Genomic DNA, 27,510 nt, shown 5'->3' on the forward strand with positions numbered 1-27,510 from the left:
ACCGCCATTGCTAGCGGAATCCAAGAATGGACCGAAGCCTGAGAAATACACCCGATGGACAATGATACAGAAAGTTCTCCGCAGGAGCCGCCTGCCAAAAAGCAACGAACACTAGCTTGCCAGCGATGTCGCTATCGGAAACAGAAGTGCGAAGACAGCCGCCCGTGCCAGAATTGCGTCAAGGGAGACGAAGAATGTCTTCCTACGCAGCCAGCGCCTCGGCCGCATGTTGAGAGCGAATATGTGCGCATTCTGGAAGAGCGTGTTGCTGAGCTCGAGGCTCGAGACCCGCAGCAGAGCCTTGATCATCTAGCAAGAACCCAGAACAGGCCTGATCACGACATAGATGACACGTCCCCAGCAAGCAGCGACTTGCCGGGTGATGGGATCACAGGGGGAGCAGTTGCTCATTCGATTCGACAAACCCTGCCGCCGCGGCGGTCATCTATGCTTTCCGGCTCATCTTCGGGTTATGCAATAGCTTCGGGCACAGATGATGAGCCCGACTTGAATCATCTCATCTTTGGGCTTATCGCATCACCCTCAGCGCAGTTTCCAGCTCACGATGCTTCTCGTACCCCAACAACCGCACGACCGGCACAGGTCGAAGTGCATAGCGCGCACACACTGTTGACCAGCATCTCACCGGAACTCGAAGAATCATTGCTCAACGCATATCGCGAACGCGCTCAAGCCCAGTATCCCTTTTTCCACTGGGACACCTTCCTCACATGGCATTCGGAGTGGAAGCACTGTTTGTCCCGTGACCTCGAAGAACGAGCATGGCAAGGGTTCTTCATCAATCTTGTGTACGCGACAGCTTTAGTACTGTTGCGTCAACCTTATACGGCAATGCTCAATGCTCGAGAGTTTTACGATAGTGGTATCGCACTCCTGCCGGCTGTGCTACGTCAACCAGATAGAATCCTTCAGGTGCAGGCATATCTACTGCTGTCCGTGCATGCACTACACCAGAGCTCTACTGAGCGCATCATTTCTCTCGCGTCCACAGCGATACGACAATGTGTCCTGCAACAATTACACCTCGGCGAGACGGAACCACCATCAACCGACGTTCACGCACGACTGGTAATTCAAGTTCGACGGCGATGCTTTTGGTGCGCATACCTTCTTGATCGGCTGGTCATGTCATCCTTCGATCTTCCTCCGTCTGTGCCGGACTATATGATTACCGTAAGGCCTTTCGCTAACATCGAGGATCATGATCTGTTAGGAGCCGCTGCCATCACATCGCCTAATCATGATTTGACTGACTCTGAGAATTACACATGTAACTCCTCGGCGCTTCATATACTGCAGTGCAGGCGCATACAATCCGAAATCAGCGCCGTTACGCTTCGATGGGATTACCAAGCTCAATTTGAGAATAGTTCAGACTGGCGGATAAGAATACTTGCGGAACTGGAGAACTTCAAATCTAGGGTACAAAACTTTTCAGATCCACAGTCAAAAGGTTATACATCACAACGGTGGCAAGCGATGATCTATCACTATACGTTGCTCATGCTTTATCGACCGACAAAAGCCAACGTGATCGGATCTGCCGGCGATTGGTCGGTTCAAGCCAGCAGCCAGGCTTGCTTAATGTTTCGTAGGACTCAGATTGATCGTCAAATCGCTCAGCCATGGCTTGCAGTAAGCAATCCCACGCACTCGATGACGCATGCGCTAATGCTAGCAGCTCCTCGTGCAATTCCAGTCTGGTATTACACTCTTGTACTGCTTCTGGGCTACCCCACCGCAACATAGAACCGACAATTACTACTCTCTCGATATCTCTGACGCGCTCCGCGCCTGCTCCAACATTCTAGCGATAATGGCAGACAGGTGGGCGAAGGCAGAATGCCTGCGAGACGTCTTCGAGCTACTGGCGCGCGAAATCCCGCTGGTCGACCGACCCAACAAACCACCGACTCGGCTGTCAGAGAAAACCGTTACGGCAATCCGAGAGCACCTTCCGCAGGTTCGCGCGCTAGTAGTGCATCGTCCGGTGTTGCGCATGATCGATGAGATGATAAATGAAGACTTCCCTCGCTCTGCGCAACCTTCCCAGCTACCAACGATTCGTGGCATGCTTGCTCCGAATCACCAGGAATCTGAGGAAAACTTCAACAATCAGCTACAGCAGATCAACGGAAACTTCCAGATGCCATTTGCCATGCAGCAGCCATTTGAGTACGGAAATGCAGATTCTGGGCTTGAGGATATGGCTGTCGACTGCCTGCTCTCGTTTCCTGGTGTGTTTGATTTCGAGGGCTGGGCATGACAAGTCGACGAAAAGAGATGTCATTGGGACTAGTGTACTCATAATGTGGGCTATCGACGTCTTTTCGACTACGCTGCTTTGCCCTTGTCTACAATAGACTCCCCCGCGACCGTCTCGAAGAAAGCATCCGCCAAATATCCACCGCAGTAACTCAACTTCTCAAACCCATCAGTCATCGGTTTTGAGCTAAGAGCCGGGCCTTGCACCGACTTCAAGTAGCCAGCGATACCTTGGTCCTGCCACATCTTCGCAAATTGCTCCGTCACCATGTTCAGACCTTGCAGACTCCAGATCGGCTGGACCTGCCATACGATGCCTAGCTTGGCAAGATCGAGATGAAGGCTCTTAACCTGGTCATCACTGAACCCGGCTTTCGCAAAGTCGTAGTCACCGGTGTAGCCAAAGGCAAAGAGCCGTTCTGGGTACACCTTGCGAACTTCGGTGTGGAACTCGACGATGTCGTCCCAGTTCGGAGAGTCCATACGCGCCCAGGTCACGTCTCCGAGTGGCGCAGCGGCGATGGCACGCTCGACGATACCCTTGACACAGCTCTTGATCATGTACTGTCCCATCGCCGATCGCGATAGCTCCCAGTCGAAGAAAACCTGTTGTTGGATGGTCTTGCTCGCGATATCGCGACGGTCTGAGAGGGAAGCGACTTTGCGACTTGAAAGCTCCATCTTATAAGCGGCAAACTCTTCTTTCGACGCAACGGCCTCAACAGCCTCATCGAAAGTCTTGATCCCTGCTTTGGCCTTCCACTCGTCCCGCGCAGCTTTCAAGTCTTGCCCCTTCATCTGCGCAGCCGCGAGACACTTCTGCAACGGCTCTATCTTCTTCGTCGCTCCCTGCACATACTCGTGATCGCGTTCGTCGACAACGCTGGTGATGAACTCGGCATGGTCCGTGTCGCAGCGGCACAACAGTAGCGTCTCCGCACCCATGACATCGAATTGCATCCGCACAGCTGTCAAACGATCCAGGTACTCTTGAGTCGGCACAATAGTACGCCCTTGGCCAACAGTGAACTTCTTCATCCCGATAGCAAGGTCGTCGATGTGTATCATTGCTACACCAGCGTCCACGAACTCGCGCGCCATCTTCATCGTACTAGTCAGGCTACCGAAGCCCATATCGCCATCCGCAACGATCGGCGCCATGTAGTCCCAGTTCTCCAGCTTTCCACGCTCCTCAATCGGATGTCGTAACCGGTATTGTCGCTGACGCTGGTCGTGCCAAAGCTGGCTTTTGAAGATCTTGGAGACGACCTTTGGCACGGTATCCCATGGGTAGTCGGCGTGGTCCATTCCGGGGAGTGCGACTTCCGAAAATCCGCATAGAGCACCGGATACGTAGACAGTCTGCTGGTGTTTGGCCATCTGCGAGACTGCAACCGGGTCGGTCGTGCCAAATGTCAACTCGCATGTGCCGGCTTTGTTGTGGGCATTTAGTTGCTCCCAGAGCTTGATGGCCTGAATTGAGGAGGCTTCCGAGGGAGCGGGGATGGAAGTACGAAGCGCGGCTATAGTGCTTGCAGTGTATGGTCTGGAGGCAAGGTCAGCTGGAACCTATCACGGAGTTGATCTACTGCTAAGGACCTGACGGGGCTACATACCGCTTCAAATGCGACTGCCTTGCAGAGCTCCATTGCTTTTCAATAGCAGCCACATCAGCTTCGAAAGCCTTCTGCTCATCTTGAACGGATATGTCGAGTTTAGGCATCGTGTCGAATGCAAGAAAATGTGATATGTATTATCGTCTAGCCTTTCAGCTCGTAGGATGAAGTGTCTCGGTCAACGAGGTGCCTCTGACTATTTATCAATAAGAAGCATTCTTCATGTCGCAGTGACCCTAGCTTGACACCCGAGACGCGTAGCTATCCTTGTCACTCGGCATATGCAGGGTATCTGCTTTCTCCACTGCAAAGATGCGCGGAGGTCTCGTGCATCTCGCAGTCTCGCACTTGCAAGTCCGACAGAATCCGCTATCGGAAGATAAGCGAACCTGAGGACGGGTCCACTTTTGCGTGCGGAGGCGCACGCCTGGTAGCTTCGCGACTCTCGGGTGTTGTGAGGGCAGCTTGACACGTGCAGGGTCTCTACTTGAATGTGTAGCGCACGCGATTTGGTCATGGGAATCACCTGATGAAAAGCACGTGTCGGATTATAGAGGAAGAAAGTCACAGGTAAGGCAATGTGTTCGCAATCGAATTGTTCATTTGGATAAAACCTGTCGTAACTACAAACTCTGTATCAAGATGTTGCCAACTTCTGTCACATCTACCATACGTATCGAAAGTGCACGTTTTGCTTGTCGGTCAAGTCGCGGAAGTCAGTATCTGCGTGCACCCTTCCCCCCTTATCAGAGTCGATGCGGTCTCGCCTGCGGTTCTCATACCAGCAATACATCGCATACATAGCGATGGTGATCATCGATAGGACATAGCTTCCCAGCACGGCACCCATACCAAGTGGGTAAAGTGGGGCTTGATCGGCCTTGAAGAATTGCGGCGCGATGATGTTGCTGATACAGTATGCGATAAAGACCAGGGCATTGACGGTGACTTTCTTGGTGTGACCCGCGGTGTTTGCCGTATTGATACCGAGGGCAACGATATAGGGTCCTAGGTAGAAGTACGAGCAGTATAACGCTGCGAGACGCCCGTTGTAGTTGTCGAGCGGAAGGACGTATAGGAAGACTGCTGAGATCATGCCGACGATGATGCCAAACACGACCCAGGCGGTTCGCAGCTGTTTGGCAGGAAAGTACTTCGCAGTCAGAAATACTCCGCCATTGCAAACGTAGGACGCAACAGTCTGCAAGATACCCGTAGGCATTGTGAGGAGGGTCGAACGCTGAGACGTGTAGCCGAGGCCTTTAATGATGAGAGGCGTGAAGTTCGTCAAACCTCCGTTCGGAACTAGAGAACGTCAGCCTAAACTTGGAGGTGTGGCACATCAGGTTTACTCACTACTGATCCATATATGAAAGAAGAACATTAGCCACGTCTTGGGATCGAGGAATGCTTCAATCATCTGGTCTTTCTTGAAAGTCTTGTTCTCCACTCCCGTCTGATCTTGCCGGATTTTGTCGATCACGATAGCCTTTTGTCGCTCGCTGACAAACTTTGCCTTGACAGGATTGTCGGGTAGGAAGATACCGATCACACAAGCCCAAACAATGGTCATTGCGCCTGTGATCCAAAACATGGCGCGCCACTGATGTTCGCCTGCTAGAAATCCGATACCATATCCGATTGGGCCAGTGAAGCACACAGAAAGACCCGTATACATCAAGCCGGTTCGAAGAGGCTGCTCACGTCGCGGGTACCACATGCTGATGATGAGGAAATTGCCGGGTACGATAGGAGCTTCGAGAGCTCCAAGAAGGACACGGAGTGCGATTAGTGTAGGAAAGTTGTTGGCGAAACCCGTCGCGATGAGAATGCAGCCCCAGAGCAGTTGGACGACAAACATCAATTTGGCGATCGGAAAGCGCTGAAGGAGGCTGCCACTCGGTAGGCACCAGAACAGATAACCAAACTACACGCATTGTCAGCACCCCAGAAGCGATGGTAGGTAGGGTTACTTACGTAGAATGCACTACCAACCCAGCTGTATCTATCTCCAGTCAAGCCAGTATCAGCTCGGAAGCCGTACAAGGCCGCTGTAGCTGTCGTCACTTTGTCCATAGCGCCCAGCGTGATATTGACTGATAGGACTATTAGCGAGCGCTTCTCGTTATCTCGCTTTCCAATCACTCACACCAGAGCAATGGCACGAGACGAAGATCTAGCTTCCATCGCAAGCGTGTCGCTTCTTTTCTTGTGTACGCATTCTCCCCCGTAAGATGATGAGCATAGGCAGCCGCCACATCAACGTTGGCTGAGGCAACTTCTCCCATCTTGACGGAATGTGTGTCCTCAATGTCGGCGGACGACATGACTTTGCTATCGTCGGGCATGGTAGCAATGAGTGGGGTAAGGATGGAAAATGCAAAAAGAGTCTCCCAATGGATGTCTCGAACACCTGATTAGATGCGTGTTTTATACAAGACCAAGACCAAGAATCATATCAGTAATACCTATCTTGATATCTCGTTGAGTGTCGCTATCTCTAGCTAAACAGCGGCTGGACGGGATATGGAACGTCAGAGTCCAGCTCGATAGGACGAAGATTGCGCTCTTGACTCGCGAATGTTGTCGTTCTCCGCATTTTGGCGACGGCAACGATCAACCGGTTTGCATGCCCATGTTCGCTGCCTAGGGTCGAGGGATAAAGAGATGGTTCTTCGGACTCTCATGTCCGATGGTGGCACGGTGGGTCACGACCAATAGTGGGCTGTCAGGCCCTCACACCATGCCATGGCAGTGCTAGTATGGGTCCTGATACCCGACTGCTAGGATCCATCTGTATAGACGACATGCGCCATGGGAAAACGGGCGATAGGGGCTTGCTCGAGGGTTGCTGCGCGTACAGATATGGCGTCCTGCAGCGGCGCAAATTGTCCGCCACCTTTCGTCAGCAGAATGTTGTAATCATCCCGTATCGCGTAAAGGATACTTTCAACCATTGTGAAGACGTCGTCGCGTTGGTGGGTATCAAAGTAGGCGAGTTCAGTAGCCTTGTGTAGTTGGAGACGTGGCAAATCGCGAGATAGTCGCGACAAACGTCAACCGCTTATCGGCGGCGATCACGTGCATCGCCGAATGCGGGCATCCCGAAAGCGACATCCATAGAAGACAGACACATGGCTTGAGAAGACTTTATTCAGGAAGGATACATCAAGTCAAAAGCTCTCTCACTCAATTTGTGCAACCATGGCACAAAATTTACGCATTTGCATGCTCAATGCTGATGCGCCGGTGCCCGTTGTTGCGGCCGAGCGCGCCCCCACCTATGGGCGTATCTTCCACCGACTTCTTTCCTCCGCAGCTGCCAACACGAAGTTACCACACGCATCCTTGAACCCTACCATTCAGGTCACATCTACGGACTTCGACGTCACGAAGAACGAATATCCCAGCTCGATAGCAGAGTTCGACGCTGTCATCATCTCCGGCTCCGCGAACTCGGCCTACGATGAGCTACCCTGGATACGCAAACTCGCAAGATGGACGAAAGAAATATATGAGAGAGAGCCCAGGGTGAAGATTTTCGGCAGCTGCTTCGGCCACCAATTGGTGTGTCAAGCTCTACTAGGAGATTATGGTGTGAAGGTGGAGAAGCATCCGGAAGGCTGGGAACTAGGGGTAAAAGAGATCACACTGCAACGGCAATTCCACACCGAATTCTTTGGAGATGGTGGAGGCGGGGAAGATAAATATGGCGAAAAGATGAAGCTACAATTCGTGCATCACGACCACGTGGTTGTTCCAGATGTAGAAGCGCTGCCGGGCTCCTGGACAACGCTGGGAAGAACTCAGCACTGCGCTAATCAGGGCATGTACGAACCTGGTCGTGTCCTTACGTTCCAGGGCCACTTCGAATTTGATCGTTTCATCAACAGTGAGACAATCAAGTATTTCTTTCCGAATTGGCAGCCTAAGGTCTTGGAAGAGACGCTCGATGCTATCGATGCGGATGACGATTCTGTGGCAGCAGCTGGAGTTGTCTTAAAGTTCTTCTTGGACGACAGTGCTAAAAAGCATGGTCAGTCACATGCTGTCGTTGGGGGTTTACTCACGCCACCATCAAGAGAATGAGCCTGCATTTTACAACCGATCCAATATGTATCAACTACATGTTCTAGTTTTAGACCTATTTACTACCTTCCTTGATCAATGCACTTAATCTCTTTATACCTTCAAGAATCTCGACCTCCGTGTGCCATGCCCATGATAAACGTATGCCATTTCCATAGCCCTTTGCCGCACGAACGGCGGATGTAGGGTCCCCTTGCACTTGCATCATGTCGCCATATGCAAACTTTACGTTGTATTTCTCCAAGCCTTTCGCAGCCAAATCGGCACCCTTTCCAGCCAGACCTTCTGGCAACAGTAGCCAGATGAAGTAGCCTCCAGCTTGGGCAGAAGACTCCTCAGGAATAGTGTCGGCGCCACTCGCTTGGCCAGAAATCTCATTGTACGGCTTCCCAGTAGAGATAGTGACACCCAGTGGTACCAGAAAATTTTCTATGCCTTCCAGCATAGCATAATAGCGAGCCTGAAATGTCGGAAGAACTTTGGTTTCAAGATGCTTGCGCAACAACCCAGATTCAAGCACCTCATGAACAAACGAAGCAGCCATGTGTGCGGGACAGCCTCCAGATCTGGTCGCGCCCACTTGCGACAGTGCAAGCGTGAACGCAGGGGTCGCTTCTGCCCAGCCTACTCGTACACCCGGTGCTATGATCTTCGAGAACGAACCATTGCTCATAGCATTACCCCATTCGTCTTTTGGGCCTCCTTCAAGTGTGCGATCGATATCGACAATTCGTGGAGGTACGTCACCGAGGCTCTCATAGCTACCGCCTTTGTCCGCTGGCCAGCGTAGTATGTCATACACATCGTCGGTGACCACAAGGGCGTCAAATTCTCTTGCTAAGCGAATGAGTTGCTGCCTTCGCCCAAGCGACATGGTCTTCGCGCTTGGGTTTGAGAACGTCGGCACGCAGTAGATGATATGCCGATAAAGCTTCTTATATCTTTCACCCGTCTTTCGCGTTGATGGAGCGGGTGTTGTCGATTTATCTGCGTCCGCGAGACTTCGTCGTAGGAAGTCCACATCCAGCCCTTCATCGTCTTCCGGCACACCCTTCATCATCCCCTGGAACCCGTTGTCCATGAAAATTGGACAGGCCAAAAAGTAGCATGGTTCAACCATCCATATGTTGCGTGTATAGCCTGGCTCGGTGAAGCGTGCAAGGACGTTATCCAAGTTTCCCGACGCTCCATTCGTAACACAGATGCGGTGGGACGAAAGTTCCAAACCACGTCCGTACGTAGAAGTGAGCCATGCTGCGATGCTGCGTCGAAGTGGTTCGTAGCCAGCATCTGGGCCGTAGATGAGTGAGGCTGCGGTTTTTGCTTGCGAGTTGAGTACGCTTGACGCGCCGTCGAGAAGTTGAGCCGATGGAAAGAGTGACGGTGACGGCCACCCCAATTGCAGGTTGATGCTTTCGGTCATATTGATAGGATCCAGATGCGATAATGATGGTGTTCTTACAGGCAGATCACGGCGACGCTGCCATGAACAGCAGTCGCATCAATTTGCAACCTCGGCATGCGCGCTGCAAACCCATGCTCATAATCCCATAGCCACTCAGCATATGGTGGAGAGCGTGATATCGACCCCTGCCATTCTTTCGGACTCTGGGGTCCGATGGAGAGGAACGTCGGAACTTCGAAGGATTCACTGAGGGGTTCATTCGCGCCGCGCTAGTGAAGTATTAGCGTGTTTCCTGGGAAGGGATCGGCAATCGCGCGTCATCCTCATCCTGCCGGAATGCGCAGCAACTCCACCCTCAACGCGACGCGATAGGCATTACAAACCCGCGCTGCCATGCCTTCGGAACGATATGCCCTGCGGCATCGGTGTCGTTACAGCCAATGGCGCGTGACGAAACAGCTGACCAGGCGTTGCCTGTTTGGGGTGTTCATACCTTGATCTATCCTCTGGCACGAGGGTGGTCTACTTCAATTCCCAGTAATTGTAGGACAAATAGGAGCTTTTGGCTGTCGGAGACCGCGGTTCACTTTTTCCTCGATTCATTCCCCTCTCAATCTCCCACCAAACATGCCGTTCGTTGAGCAGCCGCTGCAGGGTGCAGGCATCCGCATCGCTATAGATCGCGGCGGTACCTTCACAGACTGCTTAGGTATTATACCAGGGAAACCAGATGTACTCGTCAAACTTTTGAGTAACGATCCAACGAACTATGCCGATGCACCCACAGAGGGTATCCGCAGGATACTCGAGCAGGCCTTGAACGTATCCTTACCACGCGGCGGCAAGATTGACACCAGCAACATCGAATCGATCAAGATGGGAACTACGGTCGCGACAAACGCTTTGCTGGAACGAAACTCCACAAAATGCGCGTTGGTCGTCACCAAAGGTTTCAGAGATCTACTACGCATAGGTGATCAGACCAGACCGAAGCTGTTTGATCTCAACATCCGGAGGCCTGAGACCTTGTTCGACGATGTACTAGAGATTGACGAGCGCGTCACACTCCACGATTCGACCGAGGACAAGTCAACACTACGAGACCCTGACCGCAACTCCTATAACCTGGAAAGGGGGGTGGGCGGCGAAGCCATTCGCGTTTTGCGACCAATTGGTCAGTATCTTGACGTGGAAGTAACTTCCTCGCTGACACTTCAGTAGACAGCACACACGCCCGTGAAGGTCTCCAGGCCCTGTTCGACAAGGGCGTGCGGTCCTTGGCGATAACGCTTATCAACAGCTATACTTTCCCGAACCACGAGCTTCAAGTTGCCGATATCGCCAGAGACATCGGCTTCACGCAGATATCAGTCTCATCACAGATCTTCCCCATGATCAGAGCCATTTCGAGAGGCTACTCAGCAACAGCAGACGCGTACCTTACGCCTTTGACGCGCAATTACATCGACGGCTTTCGTGAAGGCTTCGTAGGCGGCCTGGAAGATACCAAGGGTGCTCGTTGCGAGTTCATGCAAAGTGATGGAGGACTAGTGGGGTGGCAGCACTTCAGCGGTCTCAAAGCTATCCTGTCAGGTCCGGCTGGAGGTGTTGTCGGATTCAGCAAGACATGTTTTGATGTACAGCGGAGGAAGCCAGTGATAGGATTCGACAGTAAGTCTAAAGCTCGCGAAACATGTCGGAAGTATGCTGACAATTACGCAGTGGGCGGAACCAGCACTGATGTTTCGCGGTATGCGGGAACACTGGAGCACACCTTTGAGTCGATCACGGCTGGTGTGACGATTCAATCTCCACAGCTAGAGATCGACACTGTTGCTGCCGGTGAGTAGCACTCGAATCAATGGATCTGGATAGTTACTAAAGTTTCTAGGCGGTGGAAGCATACTTTCCTATCGCAACGGTCTCTTCCTCGCAGGCCCCGAATCAGCAAGCGCCCATCCAGGCCCTGCAGCATACCGAAAAGGTGGACCTCTGACGGTTACAGATGCAAATCTTGTCTTGGGACGTTTGCAGGCTGAGTACTTTCCAAAGATCTTCGGCAAGCACGAGAATGAACCTCTGGACTATGAAGGCGCAAAGCGAGCCTTTGAAGAGTTACTCGTTACGATCAACGCGGACCTGTCACAGACTAGCGGAAAGACGAAGACTGTCGAAGAGCTTGCTCTTGGCTTTTTGGAAGTTGCAAATGAGACAATGTGTCGGCCCATACGCTCTCTCACTGAAGCCAAGGGGCACCGAACCTCTGATCACGATCTTGCGGTTTTCGGTGGTGCAGGCGGACAAGCTGCCTGCGCTATTGCTGCTAACTTGGGCATCGACCGCATTTTGGTTCACCGCTATTCTTCTATCTTGTCAGCATATGGCATGGCATTGGCAGACGTCGTTCGCGATGTTCAAGAGCCCTGCTCAGTATTGCTGAAGTTCTCTTTCGGTGAACTTGACGAAAGGCTATCGTCGCTCGAGAAGAACGCAGCGGAACAACTCGCCAACGACGGGTTTTCCGGCCAAACAATCGGTTTCGAGCACTTTCTCAACCTCCGCTACGAAGGGTCTGACACAACCTTCATGGTTTCGCGCCCTGATCAAGGGACGTGGGACGACGCGTTCGTAGCTGAACACAAGCGTCAATTCTCTTTCATCATGCCCGGACGCGATATCCTCGTTGAGAACGTGCGAGTTCGAGCGACAGCCCGAAGCCCATCGGTCGAACCCGAGTTCAACCTCGATCAACAGCTCACCGACTGCTCCCCATCCGCCGTGTCGACAAAGAAGATATCGGATCATGTCCCCGTCTTCTTCGAAAATGGCTGGACTACTTCCCCTTTGTATCACTTGACAAAATTGGCAAAGGGTGATATCATCGATGGGCCTGCCATCATTCTGGACAACACACAGACCATCGTGGTTGCACCGAGCTCCAAGGCAACCATCCTGGACCGCCATGTTATGATCGAACTCGACCGAACGACTACCCTACCAAGTAACGAAGCTGTTGTAACTCGGACTGTTGATCCAGTCGAGCTTTCTGTGATGGCTCATCGCTTCATGAGTATCGCTGAACAGATGGGCCTCGCATTACAGAAGACTAGCGTTTCAGTCAACATCAAGGAACGTCTTGACTTCAGCTGCGCACTCTTCAGTCCTGAAGGTCGCCTTGTAGCCAACGCTCCTCATGTGCCAGTTCACCTGGGCTCCATGGAACAGGCAGTCATGTACCAGCACAACAAGTACTTAGGCCAACTAAGACCGGGCGACGTCATCGTCGCTAATCATCCCATATCCGGCGGCACGCATCTTCCGGACATAACATGCGTGACGCCTGTTTTTGACGATGCGGGAAATACCATCATCTTCTACACAGCTTCAAGAGGCCATCACCAAGAAATCGGTGGAATACTCCCGGGCTCAATGCCAGCCGGCAGCGTCGAATTGCACGAGGAGGGTGCCATGATCGTCTCAGAATACCTTGTCCGTGACGGTGTCTTCGACGAAGAACTAGTCACGAGGGTGTTACTCCACGATCCCGCCCAATACCCAGGATGCTCAGGAACACGTAAGCTCGCCGATAACATCAATGACCTCAAAGCACAAGTATCCGCGAACGCGAAAGGCGCAGCGCTCGTGGCTGACCTCATCGCCGAGCGAGGTCTCTCAACCGTACATCTGAACATGCATGCAATCACAGCAAACGCTGAGTCCTGTGTCCGCGAATTCATGAAGCGTACATATCAACAAACTGGCGGCAAGCCTCTTGTCGCACTCGATTTCATGGACGACGGCACACCAATCAAGCTCGCCATAACCATCAACCCAGACGATGGGTGCGCCCACTTCGACTTTACGGGTACAGGCGAAGAGGGGTACCACAGTTTCAACGCCCCACAAGCCATCGCCAGGTCCGCTACACTCTACGTCCTACGCTGCCTCATCAACCAAGACATACCGCTCAACGAAGGCTGCCTCCGTCCTCTCACCTTCACCATTCCAGAAGGAAGTATCTTAAACCCCTCGCCATACGCCGCAGTATGTGCAGGAAACCCCATCACATCCCAACGCGTCACCGACGTCGTCATCCGCGCATTCGAAGCCTGTGCCGCAAGCCAAGGTGACTGCAACGTCTTCTCCTTCGGTATAAACGGCGACCGCGACGACAACGGCACACCCATCCCAAATTCCGGTTTCGGCTTCGGAGAAACGATATGTGGAGGCAGCGGCGCGGGACCCGGTTGGCACGGCACGTCCGGCGTACACATCCACATGACGAACACGCGTATCACAGATCCAGAGCTACTGGAGAAGCGTTACCCTGTGCTTCTTCGCGAGTTCAGTATACGTGATGGGTCGGGTGGACAGGGGCGGTGGAATGGTGGGAATGGGATTCGCCGTGTTTATGAGTTTTACCGCGATATGAATGCTTCGATTGTTAGTGAGAGGCGGGTTACTAGGCCGTATGGTATGCTTGGGGGTGAGGATGGGACGAGTGGGGTGAACTATATTGTTAAGAAGGTTGGAAGGCGATGGTGTAGGCTAGGTGGACGGAAGGACTTTGCTGTACAGAAAGGGGATTGCTTTGTTATTGATACACCTGGCGGGGGTGGATGGGGGATGAGGAATGAAGAGGAGATGGATCAAGTGCATACTGCACAAAAGTCGGTGGTGGAACGGAGGTTTGTTAGCCAGTTTCAATTGGCGCAGGAAGCCAGCAATTAGACATGCCAGATGTTATCTCCAAAAAGCCATCGTAGACAACTACATAGCTTCGTTACATTCTTCACATTCTTTACAATAGTCTCACCACGCGCCCTCTCTGGCTAGTACATCCCAGCCAACGAGCCGCCAGATCTCCTCCTTGTACCAGGTCTCCACATCTTTGTCGTCGATTTTAGCCACATTTTGTAGTGAGCTCAGCCGCATGGCTGGCAGCGGCTTCGTAAGAACGTCCAGAAACTCATCATTCGTGTTATTTCCATACATACATGCAACGAGTGTTCGTTGCAAGCGATCTTTTGCAAGCGGGCTTAGGCGCGCCCTGGTACTCGTGACGGGAGTTTTGGTGCTCAATGTACGGACCGGACGGTTTGACGTCTGGCTTGGACGAGCATTCTGGGGATTCATATGGTTTGGAGCTAGCCCCATGGCGCGTTCAAGTATCAACACAAGAGCTTTGACTTCCAGGCGCGTTCCAAGGGCGTCGGTATCTCGTCTTGTCTCTTCTGTCTCATCTCTCGGCTCAGGTGGCGGTAAGATGTTGCCTTCGATGGATGTGCTGCGGTGCTGTCCAAATGTGAAGTAATACAATCTCTTGCCAACACGTTCGAACAAAACAAAAACGAAGCCATCGAAGATCTTCTGATGCACGGGATCGGTCTTCTCAAGGAATCCAAGGAGACTGATCAGCAAGTGGGCGACTGCTCTGGCCGGCGGCGACTCTTTGATGATAGAAGGCGGCGTCTTGGTTTTCGTCTTCTTTGGCGAGTGTGGTTGCGACAAGAAAGTTTGCGCTGTCCTTCGCGCTGAGGCCTCAATCGATTGCAATCCGGCGTTGAACATATCTGCTACCTCGCAAACGATCAAACTCGCGAGGCGTGCATCTGCTTTTGTCTCCATGAGTTTGTTGGTACCGACAAGTAAGGACATGAAAGCTCTTGCGCAGACGGATAGAGCGATGGCGAAGTCGGATTTGTCTTGGTCCAACGACATGGCTTCCAGTGTCCTCCTCCCTCGACGTGACAGTTGCTCGTAGTTTTGGGCGACTATGCATATGACTTTGCCGATACTCGAAGCAACTCTTACTAGATTGTGGCACAGTGTTTCGGCGTCCGGCTCTTCACTCCTGCATAGCGAGTGTGTAGTATACAAAGCTTCCGTGAGATTCGAGCCGTCTTTACCGAGCACATCCAGGAAGTCCATATCATTATCGATGGTCTCCTGGGCAGCAGCGGCCGGTTGTAGGCACTGTTTCTGTGCTTGTCTCGATGGCTTAGATCTCTTTGGCGATGCAGTCGGCGCCATCAGCATGCTTGTATCAACATCGGAGACAGGTCCGGAGAGGCCCGACAGTAGGTGATTTGATCGTTCGAGTTTGATGTTGATACCCCGAAGCCTGCCGCATTCGTCCTCGGCCTGTTGACATCGCTCCTTCCAGTAGGCGACCTGATCAACGTAGCATTCGGAATCGTCCCGTTCCCTCGGGTCTGGACCAGGCCTGATTTGAGCACGCAGTTGCAGGACGTAGTCTAACGACCGTTAGAAGGTGTGCATGATCTGGGCAGTCGGAAATTACCTCGTATTGGTATGCCCGCCGGCTTACTGCGAACGATGGCAAGGGCAAGCGCTATCTGTTGTTGGGACGGAAGAAAATTTGGAACGGAAGGTGCATTCTGCGTCATGATGGGCGTGAGTGCGGCACCTGGGACGAGTAAAGGAGATAAGCGTAGTTGAAGCGACGATTGGAGATCTGTTAATGGCGATTCCTGCGGTTGTCAAGAAAAACAGGCAAGGCATGTCCGGCAGAAGAAAGAAGGGTCGAGCTCCAAGCGCGCGTGTATGAGGCAAGGAAGGAAGCATCCCCCCCGTACGTGAGGTTGGAAAGAGCGGCCACCATCAAAGGCAGCCACTGCGCAACATCCCACGCGGAAAGTCAGGGCTGGTAAAAAATGCTACCACTTCATTGTCGCATTCAATGCTCTTGTTGTACATATCATGCTGACAACTCGAACTTGCAGCTGTCAGGTCATCGTATTGTACATATGGCTTACATGACTACATGCACTCACTACGTGCAACCTCATCCACCTCACCGCATGCGCTCAGTGCGCCTCTTGTAGGGCAGTGGCTCCACTCTCTTCCTCTTGAACTCTACAGCAATCTGATCCTTGAGACCATTACGCTCCATGACCTCGGCCATGCTCTCGTCCCACTTCGTCCTGAACAGCGTAGCAGTGATTGCGCTCAACTTGTTCGAATCGGCAAAGCTACGAAGGTTGAAACCCATGCGCTTGGCCTTGTTGATCTTGGTGACGTCGAGCGGCTGGTTGTCATGCTGCTCGAAGACGAAGATACCTAGGCGGTGGTAAGGCGCTCCTTTGTGAGCCCATGGTGCTAACCAGGGTAGTGCGATCTTCTTGGCACTGAGATCCTCTGTCTTTTGGTCCTCTTGGGCGATACGCTGGAGTGGTATCGAAGTGCTGTTAGGCGAGATGGAGATGTTGGAGGCGATCAAGTGGCATCGGTAGGTGAAGCTGTCCTTCTCTGGAACTGGTACATCTGCGTCTACTACGACCACAGTGACGAGCTTCTCACCGGGTGTGAACGTTTGAACATTGAGTCGAGGCATCTTTTCGCTGATGGCGGAGTCTACGAAGTCACCGGGCGCGACTGGCTTCCGTCCGAAGCCAAGATCGATGTCTGCGACCAAGTCGAGAGACGGGAGAAGATCGGGGATGATGGCAAGTTGCGTAACACGTTGTTCGAGCACAAGACGCTTGTACTGGCGCCACTTCCGGTCGGCAAGATATCGGTAGATGGGCTTGTTCATGTCACCTTCGCAAGTCAGTCACGTCGCCAGAAAGCAGATTGGCATAACCTACCCTGTCCGTCCTCAAACTTCCGCTTTACAACTGGGTCGTTGATGTCCGCTAAGATGATCAGGTCATTCAGATGCTTCCTCATGCTCCGCAGTCTGTGCTCCTTGGCTGCTGGGCCTCCACTGATGCTTGCGTCTTGCGCCATTAGGTTCTTTATCCGCTCCTGCTGAACCTTGATTTCCTTGATCTTCTCCTGCCTGTCTTCCAACAAGACCTTCCTCGCCTCTTGGAAACATTGGTACGGCAGCTGTTCGAATGGGACCTCGTCGGTCTTTTGCAGGGTCGACCGACGAAGGGCGGCACGGCGACGCCGGGATCCAACGGGTTGCACATGTTCTCTCCGCAGCAATCGGCGCTCCTGCTTCTTGTTCTCCACCATCTGGGGGTCTAGCGTGCCCCATTTCTGCATGTATTCCGGGGTATCTTGGGGACCGGCCTTTTGAGCAGCGCCTTCCGGAGGGTTCGACGGCGGTGGAGGGGGAGTCGCATTCGTGGGTTGTGTCTGCACCTCTTCACGGACGGCCGCCGAGGTGGAGAGGAGTCGGCGGGTGCCATTGGCGCTTGGCAATTGTCGCACGCATCTCAGACACGCGCTGAATTGGCGCAGGGCGGGCGTGGAGGCCATGGTGTTGATGGTCTCGACGATGTACAAGAGCGATAGTGCCGCTGGAAAATGTGGTGATGATCACACTAGCGCTTTTCGTAGGACCTCCGCCTCCAACTCCGACGACTGGAACAATTGCACCACGACGACCGGCATGGCTTCCACGAGGATATCCGCGCCCATGCGTGGCGCCACACACCAATTGAGAAGGCTGTCGGTGCGGCCAAATGCGCTATGCACGCGCTGTGCCGTATGTTACCTCGCCGTCACTGTATGCGACATGCTAACGTCGTCAAGAAATCTCTATGCACGCCCACCACCCGCTCAATCACCACATCTGCGCCCTCTCAGGCGACACTAGCTTCTATAAGCACTCCCAGATCCGGATCCGGATATGTGCCCGTCAAACCTTTTGAAGAGCAGTCTGTGCTGGCGACCATCCACCGATTCCCCTCCCTCGAACCGCTCCGATTCGAACAATACCCTGCAAACCATCTCTACCTACCCACCCGACGAGACATATTACACCGCGCGGTCGTTTACGAGGGCGATAGTACACGGTTAGGTACGGCTTCTACCAAGACTAGGTATGAAGTCAGAGGTTCCCGCAGGAAGGTTAGACCGCAAAAGGGAACAGGTCGCGCTCGTCTGGGAGACAAGAAATCGCCCATGCTAAGGGGTGGAGGTGTCGCATTTGGTCCCAAGCCTCGCGACTTCGCAACCGAGCTGCCCAAGAAGATCTACGACCTCGCATGGCGGACAGCACTGTCATACCGGTTCCGAAAAGGCGAGCTGATCATTGTGGACAACGCAATGGAGATTGAGAGCCCGTCTGTGAGGTTACTAGGTGACACCCTCAAGTACCACGAGAAATTGCTGGGCAGGGGCAGGAGCTTGATGGTAACACTCGAAGAGCGACCCTTACTAGAGCAAGCATTAGCGGAGATGGATCGCGGCGAGCAAACACTCACATGGGAAGAAATCGACGTCAAGAACCTTCTCGAGCTGTCCCGCGTCATCATCGAGCGCGACGCCCTGCACAACATCCTCCTCTCCCACGAGGAAGACCTCACACACAAGGCTCTCCAGCCCTGGCACAAGAGCCTCATCCGAGCATCGCCACCCACGGAGCTTGAATCGACCATCGGCTGGGAAGAATTCCGCGAACTCTCACTCTCCGACCCCAAGGAAAAGGACACCATCCGCGCCGATATCTACGAGAACGTAGCAGGAACCCGCTACGCCTACGCCGAGTCCCTCCCCCAAGGACCCAAGCGCAACGAGCTTACCGTATCCGCCTACAATCTCCTGGCCGAAGCCAAAGAACTGCAATTCGCTGAAAGGACCGGCCACTCTTTCGCCGATTACCTCAACGACTCCAACACTGAATCCTTCCCTCGTCTGCAAATGTTGACCTACCAAATCAACACAAAGCAAGATCTCGCTGGGCCCGGCGGTACTCTGGAAACCTCGCCCGTAAAGTCTGAAGAACTCATGATCGAGGTCCGTGAGCTCGAAGTGCAGAAACATGAGGTAGAGTACGAGGCCGCACTGCTCGCAGCCCAAATCCACGAGCACCGCTCTGCAGCCTTACGCCTCGCCGGTAATGAAGCGAGCGCGGATGAGCAGCTTGAATTGGCTAGTGATCAGAGGACTTATGTCTCGGACGCTGAGCTGTTGATTCTGGAGGCTAAGCTTGAAGTAGCCAGGCAAAAGAACACTGTCGCTACGCTCAAACGCGATGTTGCTGGCCAGAAGAAGGCAAGGGAAGAGATCAGGGTGTGTGAGCAGGTGCTCGAGGCTAAGAGGGCGGAGGTAGCTGCCGAGACTGAGGAGCTCGAGGCTGTTGAGGATGAGATGCCAGAGGTTGAGGTTCCAACTGAGGTTGAGACGAAGGTTGAGCCGGCCAAGGAGGAAAAGAGGATATGAAGCTTTTCATCGTGTTTACTGTACAGTGTATCTATAGATGTTCATGAATCGTTACACCACGTGTAGGTGGGTTGTGTTGTACAGTATACTACATGGCGCGGAAAATGCTCACGTGCTTTTCCTTACCATCGCTTCTTGCATCTTCAGCCCACAATCCCATCATCCGCGGCTCGGCATTTGCCTCGGGAGCACATGGCGAGGGTTTCCCTAGGTTTGCTTGTCCATCTCATCTCGACGTTCTCTCAAGCCGCCTCATCATCACCCTCCTTCTTCTCCACCTTCTTACCTTCATACATGACCGTCATAATGCCGCCAACCTCGCCCTCTCTCTTCGTCTCCCGAGCTCCCTTACAATCCGCCACCGCGTTCTCAATTGCCTTGAAAACCGCATTCGCTTCTTGCTCTGTCGCCTTCCTGCCATGCTTCTTCGGCCCGAGCGTAACCTCGACCTTGCGCCCCTCCTTCAGAAACTTCTTCATAGCCACCAGCCTGTGCTTCAGGTCGCCCGCCGCTATCGCCCAGTTCAGTTCTAGCGACTTTGTAGCAGGCCCTGTGCCCTGGCCCTTGGCTTGCCGTCGTAGCGTCTCGAGCTTCTTTTGGTGCTGTGCGCGGAGATCGATTTTGGAAATGACACGGCATGTTGGTAGGCTGTTCGGGTCTAGGTTTCCATCTTCGTCGTATTTCCCCGGTGTCATTTGTACGAGGTGGTGGGTGACTTTGTTGAAACTTGTCAGCGCCTCGTCGAGTGGGACGTTGTTGTGAAAAACGCCCTCTTCGTCTACGAGGTTGATGATGTCGGCTTCGATGGCTTGGTCGATGACGTAGTAGTCGGAGATGGCATGGCGGCGTGTGTCTTTCGTGTACTTTATGCCGCGGGTGGAGGTCCGGCTCGTAAGACTGGGTGTGGACGAGGAGAGGGAGGTGGGAGACGATGTCGGCGCAAATGCTGGGGCGTAGAGAAGTGGGATGGAAGTTGTGTTGCGTAGGTTTGGCGCGATGAAGACACGGTACAGGGCCCGCGAAGTACCCGAGATGTGTGTTGGTGGCATTTTGAGCGATTGACGGCGGGTCGTAAGAATCAATTGAACGGGAGAGAAGTTTGACTTTGTTGCTGCAACATGCGATATTCAAGACCGAAGCTTCCCGAGATCGACGCTAGCAGGGGTCGAGTCGAATCGGAGCAGTGACGACCTCCGCAATCGTCCATGGTGACCATCTTCAGCCTGCTCACGTAGCAAACCACCATGATAGCGATAGAGACGCCTTGTACATTCCTTGATCTCGCGCAACCTTATCTGCCGCCATGAGTAGTTCTCTGGCGGAATATTTGTCTGCACTCGATGCGCGTGACGCGAGAGAGAAGGCGCATGAGCAGTACATCAACGCCTGTATGTTATCTGCCCATGAGGGACGCGCAGTGCTACGAGAAGATACTGACATCGATAGATACTAGACTCGCCGACAACACTGCTCAGTTGTCAACCCAGACATCCTCCGCGGAGGAGCCCGCCCCCATAGCCAGCGCATCTACCAAAGCCATCCCGTCAAAGGGCAAAGGCACAGCGACAACCGATGTATCTTCTCCGTCCGCTGTCGCGCAACTCCGCTCCGAACTTGCCATCACTCAGCGCACGCGCGGTGATCTCGAAACGCAACTGAGTACTTTGACTGCTGAGCTCAGCGCCCTCAAAGCCTCGGACACACAACAGAAGCAGCGCATAGAACAGCTTGAGAAGGCGCGAACAGCACTGGAAAGGCGGGGCAAGGACAGAGCGGAGGAGCTCAAGGGCAAGGGGAGACTTGTGGAGGAGGTGCACGATGAGATGGTTGCACTGAACCTGCAACTCAACATGGCGGAGCAGGAAAAGGAGAAACTGCGCAAGGAGAATGAGGAGTTGACTAAGCGGTGGGTCAAGAAGATGGAGGATGAGGCACGGAGGATGAATGAGAAGTCGGGGTGGGAAGATCAGTCGCGGCGGAAGAAGTAGCGATGATGGACCACCCTGGCATCAGTCTTATTCTATTCCGTTGGCCCTTTGCGTTATGAATCTCAGCGTTTAGCGCAATAGACTGTTTTCACTTCATCTCCCTTCTTATGGACTGCCCGCTTGCTCGCTGATGCCTTGTATCTCTTGGCGCTAGAGCTCCCCGCCGCAAGCATACAGCTCCCTCGCCTCCCCACCAAAACACCAAACTCACCCAAACAAGCCTACGCTGTCTTCAACCATGGGGACCGCATTGAAGACCTGGGGTAAGATCGATCCGCTTCCATTTGTACCGTGTCTATCTTTATGATAATATACCCCGCATCTGTCGCATGGCTAACAAACATCCCAGAGCTCGAGAACTCCGTCAAGCTCGTCGACCCCAGCAAAGACGCCCTCTACAACTACTCAGCCTCCGCACAGAAAGCCATCAACGACGCGCACCCATGGCGAACCGACCCCAACTACTTCACCTCGGTCCGCATCTCGGCCATCGCCCTCCTCAAGATGGTCATGCACGCGCGCTCGGGCGGCTCAATCGAAGTCATGGGCCTAATGCTAGGCAAGATTGAAGCACACACATTCGTCGTCACGGACGCATTCCGGTTACCAGTCGAAGGAACAGAGACACGAGTCAACGCACAAGACGAGGCAAACGAGTACATGGTGGAATTCCTGCAGCGCGCACGAGAACAAGGCCAGATGGAGAACGCCGTCGGCTGGTACCACTCACATCCCGGCTATGGCTGCTGGCTTTCAGGTATCGACGTCAACACACAGAAGACGCAGCAAATGTTCCAGGACCCTTTCTGCGCCATCGTCATCGACCCCGACCGAACCGTCTCCGCGGGCAAAGTCGAAATCGGCGCCTTCCGCACATACTCCACAGAGTACGTCGAGAACCAAGCGAAAGCGGGTGGCGGCTCCAAGAATGTGAGCGGCGCGGAGAGCGACGGCTTCGAGACTATTCCGCTCGGCAAGATTGAGGATTTCGGTGCACATGCCAATCATTACTACTCCCTGGAAGTCTCGCACTACAAGTCCTCGCTCGACGCCAAACTCCTAGAAGCACTGTGGAACAAGTACTGGGTACAAACACTCTCCTCATCGCCCCTCATCTCCAACCGCGACTACGGCACCAAGCAGATCTCCGACCTCGCCCGCAAGATGCAGCAGGAGAACAACGCCAGCAAGCGTTTCAAGGGCGGAGCGGGATACGCGACGAACAACGAGAGCAAGAACCAGTTGACCAAGCTGGGTGCAGCAGGAAGCAAGATTGCTCGTGAAGAGGACATGGGACTGCTAGCGGCAAAGGTCAAGGATAAGGTGTTTGGTCTTGCGGATGGCGGGGAGGTTAAGAGCCAAGAGGTTGAGATGGAGACTTCCTAGACATGACAACATGGTCAACTGTGGAAAGCATGGCATGGCAAGGCGTTCAAGGGCGTAAATGAATAGATCAGGGTGGGATGATATCACGAATTGAAGTCAATGAGTTCATTGTAGCAATGCAAGGAAATTCACTAACACGTATCGTCATGACTCGTTTCTTATACACTATTGTTACACTTGCGCAGTTACACACCCTTCTAATTGACCAACAACCCCAGTCTCTTCAGCGTCTCCGTCCTACCCAGGATAACAAAGATGTCGTACAACCGCATACCCTGCTCCTGCCCCGTAACCGTCTTCCTCAAATAATGATACACATCCTTCGCCCCCTTCTTCCCCTCAGGCCTCCCATCAATCATCTCATGCACCTTCTGCATCAAATTCTCCTTATTCCAATCCTTCTCCTCGATCTGCGCTAACATCTGTGCGCGCATGGGTATATCGGAAGTCGTCGACATGGGCGGCTGCTTATCAAATGGTCGTAGGGGCGTGAAGAAGAAGGAGTTGCGGTACAGGAATTCATTTGCGTTTGTGTAGTTTTCTGCGTCGGCGATTATGATGGATCGGATGTAGTCGTCGGGGAGGGGGCTTCCGATTATGGACTTCCAGTCTTGGTAAGGCGATTCGGGGGAGGTGAGGAGGCGGGAGACGTTGCGGACCATTTCTTCGAGGGCGGGACCGCCGGTTGACGCGCGTTGCAGGGCGTGTTTGCGTTGGAGGAATTGCATTTTGCCGAATGTCACGGTCGTGTTGCCTTTTGTGAATTTCAGGCTGAAGTTATCAATCAGCGTCTTCAAGTCCATGACATCGCTCTTTTCCTTGTGGCTCCATCCGAGTAGCGCGGCGAAGTTTGTGAGGGTCTCGGGGAATATTTCCATCTCTTTGAAGGCGGTGATGTCGGTGTCGAAGTTTCGCTTGCTGAGCTTGTTGCCATTCTCGTCGACGAGCAGGCCGACGTGGGCGAACTCTGGGGGTGTCCACCCGAAGGCTTGGTACATGGCGATGTGCTTGGGGGTGCTGGGCATCCATTCGCTTCCTCGGATTACGTGCGTGATCTTCATGAGGTGGTCGTCTACTACGTTGGCGAGGTGGTATGTAGGGAGGCCATCGGACTTGAGGAGAATTGGATCTTCGTATGCGGATTCGGTGACATGGCCGCGTCTCTTGAGGGGCCTGAAAGTGCCATAGATGCGGTCCTTGTATGTCGGGTACTGGTCTGGGACTTTGAGACGTATGGTGTGCGCCTCGCCCTTGTGCGCTCTTTCGTCACTCTCTTCCTTGGATATTGCGGGCGGGGCGCATGTGCGATCGTAGTCGGTTGCGATGCCGAGCTTGTGTCTGTGTTCCGCCAACGCGTTCAAGCGCTCGGAAGAACAGAAGCAGCGATATGCGTGGCCTGATTCCAGCAGTTGATGCGCATATTCCCTGTATATCGCGCTCCTCTCTGACTGCTTGTACGGTCCATACGGTCCCCCAACCTCTGGCCCTTCATCCCATTGCAGTCCTGCCCATCGTAGATCGTCGAACAGTCGCTGTTCAGCGTCAGGTATTGTGCGTTTTTGGTCTGTATCTTCTATCCGGAGTAGGAATTGACCGCCTGTCCGTTTCGCGAGAAGGTAATTGAACAGCGCCGTCCGGAGCGATCCAAGATGGAGGTAGCCGGTTGGTGAAGGCGCAAAACGCGTCCGTGCGGGAGATGTTGGTACGGCGGCCTTTGCATCGGCTTTAGCTGTATTTTCTTTGATGTGATAGGTGTTCGAAGAGATCGGACGTCGCGAGGCGCGTGAAAGGCGAATTAGACATGACCGGCACGTGTACTGCGATAGTTGTGGGCGGAGTAGGGAAAACGACATGGCGGTGTTGATGCGACGCAAAGGGTTCGAGTTCGCGGTTGAAAATGACGTGCAGGGATTCGACGTTAGTGGGGGCGCCGCCTGCTAACAATTTGGCCCGCATTACCTGCCTGCGATCGACAAATCTGGAGAAACTTTGTTGCCTTCACTCCCACTGGACGAGGCCCTTTACGTCGCTGTATCTCGCTTTATTCTTGTACATACTTTGGACCAGTTTGTCTGCTTCCCAATTACCCACGCCCAACCCAACAACAACACAAAAGTTTGTACCTCCAGTCTACTACGACACGACTCTCACTAACACGATGTCACCTCCAGTGGATGAAGAAATCGACCTCTACGGTACGTAGACGTGTCTGTACATTTGAAGCACTGCTAACGCGAACAGAGGTCCTCGAGATCGAAAAGGGCGCGAGCAAGATCGAGATCAAGAAGGCATACCACAAGGTTCGTGAGCAACAACAACGCAAGGGCGACCCCATTCTGACCTTGACAGGCTGCGCTAGCACATCACCCCGACAAGGTCGCAGAAGATGACCGCGCAGAGGCCGAGACCCGCTTCAAGGCCGCGAAACAAGCCTACGAGATCCTCTCCGACGATGACAAGCGACACATGTACGACACCCACGGCATGGCTGCCTTCGACCCGTCCCGAGGCGGTATGGGCGGCGAAGGCCCGGACATCGACGACATCTTTGCGCAAATGTTCGGCGGAATGGGCGGATTTGGCGGAATGCCTGGAATGGGCGGCATGGGAGGCATGCCCGGTGGACGAAACGTGCCACGGAAAGGACGATCGGTAGAGCAGGAGTACGAGGTCAGCCTGGAGGAGCTGTACAAGGGCAAGACGACCAAGTTCTCCAGCACCAAGAACATCATCTGCAACATGTGCAAGGGCAGTGGAGGAAAGCAGGGCGCCAAGAGCAACTCTTGTGCTGTCTGTAACGGACGCGGTACGTCGCTATTTCATCTCGCATCATCCAGACATACTAACTTTCCCAGGTGCCAAGCAAGTCCTCCGCCAGGTCGGCCCCGGCCTCGTCACCCAAGAGACCGTTCCTTGCGGCAACTGTTCAGGTTCCGGCCAGGTTATTCCCGAGAAGCATCGCTGTAAGAAGTGCAAGGGAAAGAAGGTTGTGGAAACCAGGAACGTTCTCGAGCTTTACATTCCCCGTGGTGCGCGACAGGGCGAGCGCATAGTGCTTGCAGGAGAAGCAGATCAAGTACCCGATCAGGAGCCAGGCGACATCATCTTCACGCTTACAGAGACGCCACACGACGTCTTCGAGCGCGCAGGCGCAGATCTGAGGGCTGAGTTGAAGGTCAGCTTGGTGGAGGCTCTCACAGGCTTCAATCGCGTAGTCATCACTCATCTCGACGGACGGGGTCTCAAGCTCAACGTACAACAACCCGACGGCAATGTCCTGAGACCAGGACAAATCCTCAAGATCGAAGGCGAGGGTATGCCTATCAAGCGCAGTGACGCTCGTGGCGATCTCTACCTAGTAGTCGACGTCGAATTCCCCGAGGACGGCTGGCTGAAGAACGACGCCGCAGTACAGAAGCTGCGGGACGCTTTACCAAAAGACGACAAGCCGGAAGAAAAGCACGAAGAGGTGGAGGAGGTAGACGTCGAATGGGACGCCGACATGGAGGACTACGGTGCCGGCAGTGGAGACCCACGCGCAGGTGGCGCTGAGTGGGAAGACGATGATGAGGAGGCTGAGGGTCCTCAATGCGCGACACAGTAGAGAGTCGCATAGTATGATTGACGAATGCATGTCTTGGCGTTGGGAGGGCGACGTTCATTCCGTATTTATACACGCGCGGAGCCGTCGCGGTTATAGATTGGCTTGCATGGCTTCTAGGGCTTATTCATTTTTTTTGCGGCATCATAATGCGTGAGCATAAAATTTCCTTTCCAAGGCTGCATTCACCATTCGCCTTTGCACAGTTACATACCACGAACTTTGTAGCGATATACGATTCGAATGCGGCTCGGTCTTCGTAGTACACTGCCATGGCATTGCGCAAGTATGCTATTGCAGTTGCCTTGTTGTAGGTTCTATCTTTTGTCTCGCGCAATCCTTGATCGAAGGATTCTCTTCGTCAAATCGTTGGTCTCAGATCTAGTAAGACTTGTTTGCCTAAAGTCAGTACCAAGATGGAACGCGTTTTAAAAACTTGTCAATACCGAATGTTCTGCAATGATGAACCGATGACAGAACTGATAACTCGAGGAAGCGCAGAACAAAACTGAGACCTAGTCTGAGTCGAAGGTTCGAAAGTCGTTTAGAAATCATGTCATCCAGTGCAGACAAGAACAAGCATGGAGTGCAGACAAATACCGGCAAGTGGTTCGGATGTAGTCGCAGCATCCACACCACGGATTCCAGGGGATCTCTCGCCTTAACCGCAATCTTGTATGTTCCATGGTCACTGTCAGCGGTAAACAGGTCCTGCAACGCCACAAGCCATGCGTGGATGCCATTTTAGGACACGCACATATCAGCCTCGTGCATTCTCATTGGTCCGCTCGCAAAGTCACGTGTAGAGTGGGTCTTCTCCTTGGAGACGACTAAGTTGGGTGGGTCCCTCGAGCACCGCTGACCAACCAGCGTCCGATGCGGAAAGGCGCTATGTCGGAAGAGGTAATGTACGAAAGGTGCGGCCTGTGCGCACGTATGATAACGGCAATAGAGGATGAAGGGATGATGGCAAAGCAGTGGCTTGGTGGAGTCAATTGT

At 53.4% G+C, this 27,510-nt stretch overlaps 13 protein-coding genes across 13 annotated transcripts; 7 read left to right on the forward strand and 6 right to left on the reverse strand.

Moving 5' to 3' along the window:
• Nucleotides 1–1,605: 1,605 nt before the first annotated feature.
• Nucleotides 1,606–2,287, forward strand: J4E92_000074 (uncharacterized protein; the record flags this gene model as incomplete). The annotated part of the gene is made up of 2 exons (XM_051491493.1): nt 1,606–1,656; nt 1,703–2,287. The coding sequence occupies 2 exons, from the start codon at nt 1,606–1,608 to the stop codon at nt 2,285–2,287; spliced, it is 636 nt and encodes a 211-aa protein (XP_051357005.1).
• A 2,279-nt stretch (nt 2,288–4,566) lies between these two features.
• On the reverse strand, nt 4,567–6,250 carry J4E92_000075 (uncharacterized protein; the record flags this gene model as incomplete). Its single annotated transcript, XM_051491494.1, has 4 exons — nt 4,567–5,207; nt 5,259–5,829; nt 5,880–5,998; nt 6,052–6,250. The coding sequence occupies 4 exons, from the start codon at nt 6,248–6,250 to the stop codon at nt 4,567–4,569; spliced, it is 1,530 nt and encodes a 509-aa protein (XP_051357006.1).
• Nucleotides 6,251–7,106: 856 nt separating this feature from the next.
• J4E92_000076 (uncharacterized protein) lies at nt 7,107–7,991 on the forward strand (the record flags this gene model as incomplete). Its single annotated transcript, XM_051491495.1, has 1 exon — nt 7,107–7,991. One exon carries the CDS (start codon nt 7,107–7,109, stop codon nt 7,989–7,991), a length of 885 nt encoding a protein of 294 aa, XP_051357007.1.
• A 55-nt stretch (nt 7,992–8,046) lies between these two features.
• On the reverse strand, nt 8,047–9,414 carry J4E92_000077 (uncharacterized protein; the record flags this gene model as incomplete). The annotated part of the gene is made up of 1 exon (XM_051491496.1): nt 8,047–9,414. The coding sequence occupies one exon, from the start codon at nt 9,412–9,414 to the stop codon at nt 8,047–8,049; it is 1,368 nt and encodes a 455-aa protein (XP_051357008.1).
• A 609-nt stretch (nt 9,415–10,023) lies between these two features.
• Nucleotides 10,024–14,127, forward strand: J4E92_000078 (uncharacterized protein; the record flags this gene model as incomplete). Its single annotated transcript, XM_051491497.1, has 4 exons — nt 10,024–10,570; nt 10,618–11,067; nt 11,119–11,238; nt 11,288–14,127. The coding sequence occupies 4 exons, from the start codon at nt 10,024–10,026 to the stop codon at nt 14,125–14,127; spliced, it is 3,957 nt and encodes a 1,318-aa protein (XP_051357009.1).
• An 81-nt stretch (nt 14,128–14,208) lies between these two features.
• Nucleotides 14,209–15,806, reverse strand: J4E92_000079 (uncharacterized protein; the record flags this gene model as incomplete). The annotated part of the gene is made up of 2 exons (XM_051491498.1): nt 14,209–15,653; nt 15,701–15,806. 2 exons carry the CDS (start codon nt 15,804–15,806, stop codon nt 14,209–14,211), a joined length of 1,551 nt encoding a protein of 516 aa, XP_051357010.1.
• Nucleotides 15,807–16,213: 407 nt separating this feature from the next.
• J4E92_000080 (uncharacterized protein) lies at nt 16,214–17,628 on the reverse strand (the record flags this gene model as incomplete). The annotated part of the gene is made up of 2 exons (XM_051491499.1): nt 16,214–16,959; nt 17,007–17,628. 2 exons carry the CDS (start codon nt 17,626–17,628, stop codon nt 16,214–16,216), a joined length of 1,368 nt encoding a protein of 455 aa, XP_051357011.1.
• Nucleotides 17,629–17,880: 252 nt separating this feature from the next.
• Nucleotides 17,881–19,536, forward strand: J4E92_000081 (uncharacterized protein; the record flags this gene model as incomplete). The annotated part of the gene is made up of 1 exon (XM_051491500.1): nt 17,881–19,536. One exon carries the CDS (start codon nt 17,881–17,883, stop codon nt 19,534–19,536), a length of 1,656 nt encoding a protein of 551 aa, XP_051357012.1.
• A 242-nt stretch (nt 19,537–19,778) lies between these two features.
• J4E92_000082 (uncharacterized protein) lies at nt 19,779–20,585 on the reverse strand (the record flags this gene model as incomplete). Its single annotated transcript, XM_051491501.1, has 1 exon — nt 19,779–20,585. The coding sequence occupies one exon, from the start codon at nt 20,583–20,585 to the stop codon at nt 19,779–19,781; it is 807 nt and encodes a 268-aa protein (XP_051357013.1).
• A 254-nt stretch (nt 20,586–20,839) lies between these two features.
• J4E92_000083 (uncharacterized protein) lies at nt 20,840–21,524 on the forward strand (the record flags this gene model as incomplete). Its single annotated transcript, XM_051491502.1, has 2 exons — nt 20,840–20,924; nt 20,983–21,524. 2 exons carry the CDS (start codon nt 20,840–20,842, stop codon nt 21,522–21,524), a joined length of 627 nt encoding a protein of 208 aa, XP_051357014.1.
• Nucleotides 21,525–21,762: 238 nt separating this feature from the next.
• Nucleotides 21,763–22,910, forward strand: J4E92_000084 (uncharacterized protein; the record flags this gene model as incomplete). Its single annotated transcript, XM_051491503.1, has 2 exons — nt 21,763–21,787; nt 21,874–22,910. The coding sequence occupies 2 exons, from the start codon at nt 21,763–21,765 to the stop codon at nt 22,908–22,910; spliced, it is 1,062 nt and encodes a 353-aa protein (XP_051357015.1).
• Nucleotides 22,911–23,107: 197 nt separating this feature from the next.
• Nucleotides 23,108–24,763, reverse strand: J4E92_000085 (uncharacterized protein; the record flags this gene model as incomplete). The annotated part of the gene is made up of 1 exon (XM_051491504.1): nt 23,108–24,763. The coding sequence occupies one exon, from the start codon at nt 24,761–24,763 to the stop codon at nt 23,108–23,110; it is 1,656 nt and encodes a 551-aa protein (XP_051357016.1).
• Nucleotides 24,764–25,068: 305 nt separating this feature from the next.
• Nucleotides 25,069–26,514, forward strand: J4E92_000086 (uncharacterized protein; the record flags this gene model as incomplete). The annotated part of the gene is made up of 4 exons (XM_051491505.1): nt 25,069–25,105; nt 25,152–25,210; nt 25,260–25,716; nt 25,766–26,514. 4 exons carry the CDS (start codon nt 25,069–25,071, stop codon nt 26,512–26,514), a joined length of 1,302 nt encoding a protein of 433 aa, XP_051357017.1.
• Nucleotides 26,515–27,510: the final 996 nt, after the last annotated feature.

Source organism: Alternaria infectoria, assembly GCF_024043175.1.
Source record: "Alternaria infectoria strain BMP 0036 chromosome Unknown scaffold_1, whole genome shotgun sequence".
Classification (NCBI taxonomy): Eukaryota; Fungi; Ascomycota; class Dothideomycetes; order Pleosporales; family Pleosporaceae; genus Alternaria; species Alternaria infectoria.